We start from the raw sequence: 10,257 nt of genomic DNA, 5'->3' as shown, positions 1-10,257 counted from the left end.
CTGCATCGCAATAGATTAGCCCCAATCCCGATACTTATTTTAAATCAGCAATCTCCTCGTGGATCTGAAAAGTCTGCCAAACCTCCAAGCAAACCCAATCCTGGTCCCTTTCATTAATGCATGTCAACCATTTAAATGTTTCCCCTGGAGGAAATCAGTGATGTTGGGGAGTCAATGAGGCAAGTGGGGTTCAGCACAAGTAACTAAAATGTATGGCTTAATCAGTAAATAGCTGGGGGCTTTCTGAACCACTCGACTCAGATACTGACTGCAGGGTAGAAGTGGTACTAGTTGAATAATCATCCTACATCATTTACATGAAAAGCCAGGATGCAGTAGAAGCAACTGTAACATCTCAGATTCAGTATTCAGAGAGTGTGCCCCATGCAAACTGAAGGACTATTGTTGCAGCTAAAGAGGAAGGCAGCCTGAAATACAATTTGTATATCTGGCTTTGAATAAGTTAGACTAAATGAAGAAAACCTGAAAAAAAAATCAATGTAGATTAGTGTATGTCTGATACTACTGATGTTGTTCATTCAATTCCACACATTTAGCTGACCTTTGCTATTTCATGGTCACAGCAAAACACAAGGCAAGTTTGTCTCAGGTTGGTTTATTTTTATTGTCTACAGTTCAATTTCATTGCATTGAGAAGCAACAGCTCTTGGTCTCTTCATGAACACTGCAGCCGCCACCAGCAGGGACAGAGACAGAATCATTAAGCCAATGGATACTCCTTGCAGAACCCAAGAAGGAGATTCAGCAGCACCTAGTGGGAGATTAGAAGCTATGATATTTGAGGACATGACATTTGAGGAGAGTTGACAGGTGACCTATTGAAAAGGTTCTACTTACCATTTGCTTCATGCAGTTTCTTTGACTGGAGACTCTCATCTTCCAGGAAAATGGGACCAGGAGCACTCACTAATGTTCCCTTGTTGTCATTGACACTCCTGCGTCGTCTCTCTATTGAGAAGAGAGGACAGTTTTGATCCAATTCAGACTATTTGCCCAAAAAGGTGAACTAGCAAGCAGCATGTGATCAAGTGAGGAGTGTAAAAGACACAGGTCTAATAGCTGAGCCGTTAACAATGTTGCACTAAGGTCTGTAATGAACAAATCACTTCAGCTTCTCCTTTCAATGTTTATGCATTGATGATACTAAAGTACAAAACAGCTTTTACATGCAAGGAATAAAATTCATCAAGAGGGACAAAGGCAGATCTATTGAAAGGCTCCTTCAGGAGAGAGAGAAAAATGTAACCAGATATCCCTTTCACAAGATTAAAATAACTCACTTGGGCCACATTTCGATGAACAGTCATCCTGACTAGAGGGTGAACAGACTTCAGCACTGCAGTGCAGGTAAACCTGAAAAGGGAAAAGGTTTAGGGTGAGCTTCATTTAGGTGGATGAACTAAGCTATTACAGAGAGTCTTTGACTTCTGGTGGCAGCTATGAAGGAATAGGTCGCACATTTGGTGGCTCCCACTTGGGTTGGAACTGGACCTTTTTCAGATTTTTTTTGTCATATCTGAAGTGGAAAATTGATGTTGGATACAATGGTGACGAGGAAGAAATAGGCAAAGGCTTGGGCTGAGGCTTCAACAGGAGAAATCATGGGGAGGACCAGAGTTCTGGCTTGATGATCCAGTGGTCAACAGAGCAGTTTATACAAGACGGCTTCACCAAACAGGACTGCTTGGAAGAGTCAACTGTGTGACTGGAAGCTCAAGCAAGATTGGGTGATCCAGAAAGTGGAGAAGGCGCTGGCTGAGCATCAAGCTGCAGTGAAGTTGGAGGTGGGAATGTGGAGAACAACTGAAAAGGCTCCAGGAGAAGGTGGATGATCTAGAGAACAGATCCTGCCAGCAGAACATAAGATACTGGGTCTCCCAGAGGGATCAAAGTAATGGATGCAGGGGCATACATAAAGTGGCAATGTTTGAGAAGCTACTGGGGGAGGGGGATGTTCACCTGACTCTTGGGAGGTGGACAGGGCACAGAGCACGAGCAAGGAAGCTGTGTGGGTGACCTTCCCACCCTCCCTCCCCTTCCTGAGCACAACAGAGGAGAGATTCCATAGGTACCTTGACAAGGAGTGTATTCTACACTGGGCCAGGTAGATGCAATGTTGCAGGAAGCGTACCTTTGAGTAACTTACCAGGTCAAACTAAGGAAGGGACGGGTCGGACAGGTTTTGCACTTGGGGCTGGACCCCAAGACTAGAGGGGTTCTGATCCTGATTAACAAGCGAGCTTCATTTGAGGTAGTTGCGGACATGGGGTGTCAGTACATTATGGTCAGTGGAAAGCTGGAGGTGGTACTCGTGAACATGCCAAATTGGGGATGGTGTGGAGTTCAGAAGGAGAATGTTGAGGAAGCTCCTGGACTTGCAGAAGCTGGTTATGGGGGGGGGGGGGGGGGGGGAGAAAGAGAGGAGATGAGATAACTTCAGTCATTAACCCAGGGCTAGACTGATCTAGCTCAAGGACAGGCAGGGTGCCAGCAATGGCAAATGAGCAAAAAACATTTATGGAGCAGATGGGACCCATGGAGATTTGGGCAGCTGAGTGAAGGAGTTACTTCTACTTGCATAAAGTGTACTCCCGGGTTGACTTTATCCTGAATAGGGCTTTACTGACAAGGGTAGTGGACATTGGACTACTCCATGATAGCGATCTCGGATCATGACCTGCACTGGGTTGACCTCCAGGTGAGCAAGGAGTAGCAGCCAGCGCTGCACAGGAGACTGGATGTGGGACTCAGGTGATGAGATGCGTGGGTGGCTGACAACATTATCCAGAACTATCTGCAAGTCAACGACACAGGGGAAGTTTTGGCTGCAGTGATCTGGGAGGCACTGAAGGCAGTGGTTAGAGGGGATCTCACTCAGGGCCCACAGGGAGAAGGCAGACAGAGAGACAGACTAAAGGAAATACTACAGGAGGTATGCGGAGACCCTAGAGGCAGGGCTTCAAAGGAAACAACAGAGGCTACAGGTGGAGTTTGGCTTGTTAACTAGAGGGAAGGCAGTAGAGCAGCTGAGAAAGGAGGGGGGGTGATCTAGGAATATAGAGAGACAGCAGAATGCCTGCGCAGCAGCTTAGAAAGTAGGAGGCAGTCAGAGATGGGAACCTGGTCAGATATTCAGCTGGGGTCAATAAGGCGTTTAAGGAATTCTACAGCAGAATGTAAGAGTCAGAACCCCCAGCTGGGCCGGAGGGGATGAGGCAATTCTTAGGGCGGGTCTGAAGACGACTTGGTGGAAGGGCTGGGGGCCCCGATCAGGTTGGAAGAGATAGAAGATGGGCTTAAGGCCATGCAGCCAGGTGAAGCACTGGGATCAGATGGGTAACCAGTGGAGTTTTCAACTTTCTGGGATATTGGAGGGGGAGAAAAAGGACATTTAATGAGGCAAGGGAGAGAGGGGTCTTTCCCAAACAATGTCACAGGTCATTATCTCATTGATCCTGAAGCAGGTTAAGGACCTGGAGTTATGCAGGTCCTACAGACCCATCGCCCGACTAAATGTAGACAATTGTTGTTAAAGACCTTGTCCTCAAGGATTGAAGACTTGTGTCCCAGACATGATTGGGGAGGACCAGACAGGATTTGTTAAGGGGAGGCAGTTGGTGGCCAATGCAAGAAGGCTGTTGAATGTTCTCATGATGCTCCCAGAGGGTACAGACGTAGAGGCAGTGGTCACAATGGATGCAGAAAAAGACATTTGACCAGGTAGACTGGGGTGATCCGTGAGGTACTGGGACAATTTGGATTTGGTGGGGCTTCATTGACTGGGTCAGGCTGCTCTATCAGGTGCCTGTGGCAAGGCAAGTGTTTGGATGAACTGGCTGCACAGGGGGGGGGGGGGGGGGGGGGGGGGGGGGGGCTTACTGGGTGGCAAATATAGCCATGATTAGGAAGTGGAAAGTTGGTGTGGGAGTCAGTAGATGTGCCACCTTGTAAGGGCACTTGTTTGGGGGCATTAGTAACAGTACCTCTGCCATTCTCACTGGCATGCTACTCCACCAGCCCTGTGGTGGTCACAGCCCCGGAGAGTCTGGAGGAGACATGTTGGCACATTGGTCTGGTCACCAATTTGCAGTAACTGGTCTGCCCCAAGAGGTTAGATGGAGGGTTCCAGGGGTGGCAGAGGGCAGGGATCAAGGGGATGGATATATGTTTATAGAAGGGAGCTTTCCCAGCTGGAGGTGAAATTTGAACTGATGGGAGGAAATTAATTTAGGTACCTGCAGGTGCCAGACTTGGTACTTAGGCAGGTCTCAACCTTCCTGCTCCTACACCAAGTGGGATGTGGGATATAGGATACAGTAGTTTCCAGAGGGTGGGAGAAGGGAGGGTTTTGGAAATTGGGGGTCAGAAGAAACACAGACCAAGGAGCTGAAACACAAATGGGAAGAGGTATTAGGAGGAGAGATAGAGGATGGTCTCTGGGCAGATGTATTAAGTAGTCAATGTGTCCACAATGTGTGCCAGGCTCAGCCTGATACAATTTGGTTGCTCACCACCAGGCTGACAGTTGCTCACCACCAGGCTGACAGTGAGCCAGATGAGCCCCCGAAGTCAGAGACTTGGCTAACTGACATGACTAGCTTTATCAGGAGAAAATAAAGTTTGCCCCGAGAGGGTCAATGTTAGGGTTCGCCTGGAGTTGGCAGCCATTTGTTGACTTCTTGAGGGAAAATTAATCATGAGCAGAAGGGGGGGGGGGGGTAGTTTAGTGTTGAGTAGGAGGCTAGAAAAGGTGGGACCTGCGAGAGGGGAAGATGACTTTTGCATTATGTTTATAATTGTATGTATACCATTTCTTTCATTACTGTTAAAAAACCATAAATACCTTAATAAAATTTTTTTTTTTTTTTTTTAAAGTGTCTTGGTTACCTTTCTAGTGAGGGGTTGCTCCAACTTTCCATCCAAGAAAACAAAGGTCTTCACTTCAAATCGCTTGTGATGGGTTGGGAACTTCAGGCCAGTAAACACACCCACTGGGTGTAGAAGAGTCTGATAATCATCACCTTCATAGTGACACCTGTTACCAACAAAGTGAGTTGAGCCCTTCTTTTCAATGCAATATTTCACAAACATTCCATTGTTCTCGCTGGCTCCAACCCATGTGGAATAATGCTGAAGGTCAAGAATGTTAATGGCTAACTGAGACGAAGAGGAACTACATCTTAGTGGTGAATGTGGAACTCGCTGCCCCAATGTGGTAGAATCAGAGTCTTAAATAGCTTCGAGAAGGAGTCACATATTTATGACTTAAAAAACAGGATAAAGGTGTGGTAGGCTATATTAGGGGTATCACGATACCTAGGTGGGATGTAAGTGGTAGAACCTGCCTGCTGGTTCCACCCAGCAGTCGGGGCATAAAATTCGGTGTTTCAACCACAGCAGTCATTCTGTACCGGAGCTGCTGGGGTAACTACTTGTTCATTAAAGCCTTCAATTGGACTACAATCTCACTTCAGTAGTGATTGATTATCAAACGACTGAATTGCTTACTACTGCTCCTAATCCCCATGTCCCTACGCAAACTAGAGCCAAAATGTTGGAATTCTATGAAACTATCACATATCAGATACTTGATTTTAAAACATTTAGCTACACTGAATCCCGATTGCAGGAGGCCATTAAGCTACTATGAAAGGGCATCTTTGAATACATGGATGTGAACAGAACAGACTACAGAAGTGCAGAAGATGTTACTTTAGATGTGCATTATAATCACCTCATGAGACCTGAAGGGCCCGTTCCTATGTTGCACTTTAACCCCATGTCACCCACCTAACTTTGGCACGAGCATGGCCAGCCTAACTGACACCTTGTGCAAACAGACAATTATCCAAGGTTGAAATTTAACCCAGCTCCCTGACACTGAGGCAGTGCTAACCACTTCACTGTGCTGCCTTCATTGACCAGAGGGAGTTATAATTCCTGAAGAATGTAGCCATGGGTGATCATGGACTACATGTTTACAAATATTACTGGCTGTTGTATTGGTTCCTGAAGGGAGGAGATGTCAAAAGAAACAGGCTAGTGACCTGAAAGACTGGATTCAGTTGCCAAAAATGCCAATATATCCCAAGTTCTCGCCCAGTGAGTTCATGGCTACTTTAAGTTATATTGCTCCTTGAACAGTTAGCCTTCCCATTCATTCTTACCCATCCACCAGTAGGCTCCATTGCACCTCATGGTCAGGGGCAGGAACAGGAGTTGCCCAGCAGTCATGCAGCCTCAGGACAATCATTGGGTCAGTGCGATCCAGGACACGAACCTCCACAAACACTGGTTCCTGAAGGATTCTCTGAATGGGGTAGTCACTATCCACATACCAGGAACTGTAATCACCACCTGAGGGGCAGAGATAAGAACCAGTCACCCCCTGTATGGATACATCCCCACTGCTTCCATAAACCATTACCCAGGCCAGCTCTACCTTTTGCTATTCGCAATTCCAGTTCCAGAATCCCATCTTCAGAAGCAGGAGGTGGAGGAGATACAGTGTAAACTGTGACATTGATCTGCAAGCCAGTCTCTTGACTTCCTGTGTACTTGCACTGGACATGCAGGCTGCAGAGAGACAGAAGTAGTTGGAGCTTCATTCAGTCACACGTCCCCTCCCAATACCAACATCTCCCACCATCCCCCTACCCGAAGGTGCTGTCCCGGGTTATTGAACCCAGCTTCCCAGTCTGAATCATCCTCTTCCCAAAGACATCTGTTTCATATATCAAGGATCCATCTTCCTCCTGCAATGAGGCTGTTTTAATAAGAAGCTGACTCATTTAGTGGGAAAATGCTTTGACCCTTCAATACTCACCCGCTTGCTGGATCCACAAGAGGTAATTGGAAAGTGGAAAGTCACAAATTGGGCAGTGGTTAGTTTAGGCTTGCACTCAGCCTCTTGTCCATCCTTCACATACAGAGATGACAGGTTGAGGGCAGGACGGGTCAGGTTGCTGGAGATCACGATGAGGAACTGACCATCAGCTGTGCACACTGCAAAGAGAAACAATCATTGCCACTGCTCCTTTTTTGACAAACCACAGGAAAGTCAGCATGGAGTTGAGCGATGCTGCAAACTAAACACCCCACCACAAAGACAGGCAAGAGGATTGACAACTCCCAATTATTGAATTGGAAGAGCCTTCCATTTATATTCTGAAACCATCCATTCTAAGGCAGTAACTCAACCGAACCACTTGCATAGTGTGGTGACGTACCACAGGACAATACCAGCTCCACCTGCTCAGATTATAGTCACTAGTGTTAATATCCACTGCTTCCACCACCCTTGTGGACAGAGTGCTCCAGATCTCTCTCACCTCTTCAGAGTTTGTTTGTTTTTTTTTGTTTTTAAATTTAGGGTACCCAATTCATTTTTTTCTCCACCAATTAAGGGACAATTTAATGTAGCCAATTCACCCATCCTGCACATCTTTGGGTTGTGGGGTGAAACCCACACAAACAAGGAGAGAATGGCAAACCCCACAGGAGTGACCCAGGTCAGGGATCAAACCAGGGGCCTTGGCACCACAAGTCAGCAGTGCAAACCGCTGTTTGGAATTAGGAACGTGGGGGGAAAAAAGCATTAACGCAATTGGAAAAACAATTTACTTCCTCAGGATGGGGTGGCATTATTGCACAGTAGTCTGCATGTTCACCTCAGGTCTGCACGAGTTTCCTCCCTTGTCCAAAAACTTGTAGGCCAGGTGGATTGGCCAAGTTAAATTGCCCTTTAGTGTCCAAAGGGGTTGCTGAGTTACAGGGATAAGAGTGGAGCTGTGGGCTTAAGTAGGGTGGTTTGCCAAGGGCCAGTGCAGACTGGGCTGAATGGCCACCAACTGTACTGTAAATTCTAGGATTACAGTCCTGCCAAACAGCTAGTCATCAAATGTGACATGTCACCATTTGATCACACTGCATGGAATATGTCAGCAAGGAACTGGTCGTTTCACCTCCCAGATACTAGTCACAGCTGAGAACTACTGCATGCAAATTGAGAAAAAGGATCTGGTAGTTGTCTTTGCCAAAGGCGTTCCACCAACATGTTTCATGGTAGCACTGCTGCCTCACATCACCAGGTACATGGGTTCAGTTCCAGCTTCAGGTGGCTCTGTGCAGATCCAAAATGATAGGCAGGATAATGGGGATAAGGGAGCATGGGTTTAGGTAGGGTGCACATTCAGAGGGTCAGTGCCAACTCAATGGGCCAAATTGACTCCTTCTGCACTGTAGGGATTCTGATTACAGCCACTTAGTGCACAAAAAGCACAATCCCTTGCTCCAGATCTTAATCAGTGTTCCCAGTCCTTGCCAGCTAGTGGGACAAGTTTGCTCTTCTCCTCATCAGGGACCATCAATCATGTACACCTGAAATCTCCATCAATGATTCCCATTATCCAACACAAAGACAGCATCCACCACATTCCTTTCATCTACCTGCATAACAGGTAAGCACATTTGCTTTTTAAAAATCAGCTCTCCTCAACTCCAACCAAAAAAGCTTTCATGTAGGATTTCAACTTGACAAGAAGTGTTATATTCCAATTTGAAACCTTCACCATATCTAGACATGGAAAGATAATATCCAATACCTTTCACCATCTGCATGGGTACTTACCTGGGCTGCAAGCCACCAACAGCAGTGACCAATCTACTCCAAGCAGAGCCACCCTTTCAATTGTCACACCATCCACTGCATTAGATTCCTCAATGGAAGGATTCTAGTCTTACCCTGTACCTTGTCCCCAAAAAAACACTCCTGTAGACACATGGCCTAATTGACACATTTCCCAGCAAAATCCCTTTCCTGGTTGGGCTAAAAAAACATTCTGGTCAAGAAAGGTCCCCTGAACACATTTCAGAAAACCCTCTCCCTCAGAGCACCCGTCTCACTGAAAGCCGACAGAAAACTCCCAAAATGCACGACTGAGCAAACTAAAAATCTCAGGTTGGACTAAACTATCACATTAGGATTTCTCTTCAATAAGGGGTCAATAATTTAGAGTCTAAATTTTAGACCTTTGAAAAAAAATTCCCCAAATTAACTTCATTTGTTTATCTCTTCTTGCGATTCTCTAACACCGGTAACACAGCCTCAGCTACCTTCAATATGATAGCGGAATTCCTGGCGTTGGGAAGGTTAAGCCCATCCCCACAACCCAGTTAGTTCACTCATTCCAGTTGAGGAATTCCCTCCATTCCTATTCTCCATTACACAGTGAGACAGCAACAAATCCCGGGATCAGTTCCCGATTTGCCAAGTTGGATTTTCTCTCTTCACTAGTCTCCCCCCTAGACCGGGGAGAGGGTTTGTTACCTGGACTCTTTCTCAGATTGTAGAAACAGGGATGGTGACTGGAGCTCTGCGGGTCAAAGCAGCAACCCTGGCGGCTGCACTCGGTACTGCTGACCCCGGAGTGACCGCACTCAAATCTCCAGCCTGGCTCTGGGACACAAACATCATTCCCGAGGAGTGGCGGCTGGGCTGAGAGTAAGGAGCCGGCCAGGAGGCAGAGAGAGCAAACACCCAACCAACGTCCCATCCTGGTTACTGAATCAGGATAATGATTTCCCCCAACACCAGCCCGTTTTATAGCCGGGAACACCCTCCAATCCCATTCCCACGGGTTACTCGGGAATGTATTCAGCATCTTTAATGAGCTCTAACTGTCAGCCTGTCTCCATTCCTGCTCCAAATGGCACTTTCACAAACTGGCACACTCACTTCTGTTGCAGGAGAGAAAGTTTAGCTGGATTGGAAAGTAAGATATAGGTAATTATATACTGTCATCACCATCTCCCTGTAGTACAGGGTAGGGTTCCCAACCCTCCAGGATCGGCCTGGAGTGTCCAGGAATTCAGGATCAATCTCCAGGACAATGTGGTGTGCAACCCTGGAGAAAAATCATTGGGACATTGTGGGCGCGATTCTCCGCACCCGCGAAAAATCGCGAAACTGTCGTAAAAAACGGGCGTGTTTTACGACGGTCGGGAAGGGTCCATTTCCCGACGTATTCACTTCCGGGAAATGGGCTAGGAATGCGGCCGCGTCAATCACGTGCGCGATGACGACGGAACGCGGCGACGACACGATCACGCCCACGTGACGCCGCCTGACGCCGTAAAAAGGCGCGGGCGAGCATAGAATCTGTCGGCCATGATGTCTGAGTCCAGGAGAGCTGCACCTCGTTTTGTGGAGGCCGATGTCGAGACTCTGCTCGATGC

At 47.1% G+C, this 10,257-nt stretch overlaps 1 protein-coding gene across 1 annotated transcript; it reads right to left on the bottom strand.

Annotated features, from left to right (window-relative positions):
- Positions 1 to 600: 600 nt before the first annotated feature.
- LOC119953419 (zona pellucida sperm-binding protein 4-like) lies at positions 601 to 9,575 on the bottom strand. Its single transcript, XM_038777676.1, has 9 exons — positions 9,350 to 9,575; positions 6,848 to 7,026; positions 6,679 to 6,776; positions 6,464 to 6,597; positions 6,189 to 6,378; positions 4,909 to 5,056; positions 1,302 to 1,374; positions 859 to 969; positions 601 to 772 (listed from the first exon to the last, which is right to left on the bottom strand). Exons 1-9 carry the CDS (start codon positions 9,573 to 9,575, stop codon positions 630 to 632), a joined length of 1,302 nt encoding a protein of 433 aa, XP_038633604.1. The 3' UTR covers positions 601 to 629.
- Positions 9,576 to 10,257: the final 682 nt, after the last annotated feature.

The sequence above is a fragment of the Scyliorhinus canicula genome, chromosome 18, assembly GCF_902713615.1.
Source record: "Scyliorhinus canicula chromosome 18, sScyCan1.1, whole genome shotgun sequence".
In the NCBI taxonomy this organism is placed as follows: domain Eukaryota; kingdom Metazoa; phylum Chordata; class Chondrichthyes; order Carcharhiniformes; family Scyliorhinidae; genus Scyliorhinus; species Scyliorhinus canicula.
The sequence above is the reverse complement of the archived record's forward strand: the minus strand, read 5'-3'. Positions and strand labels throughout refer to the sequence as shown.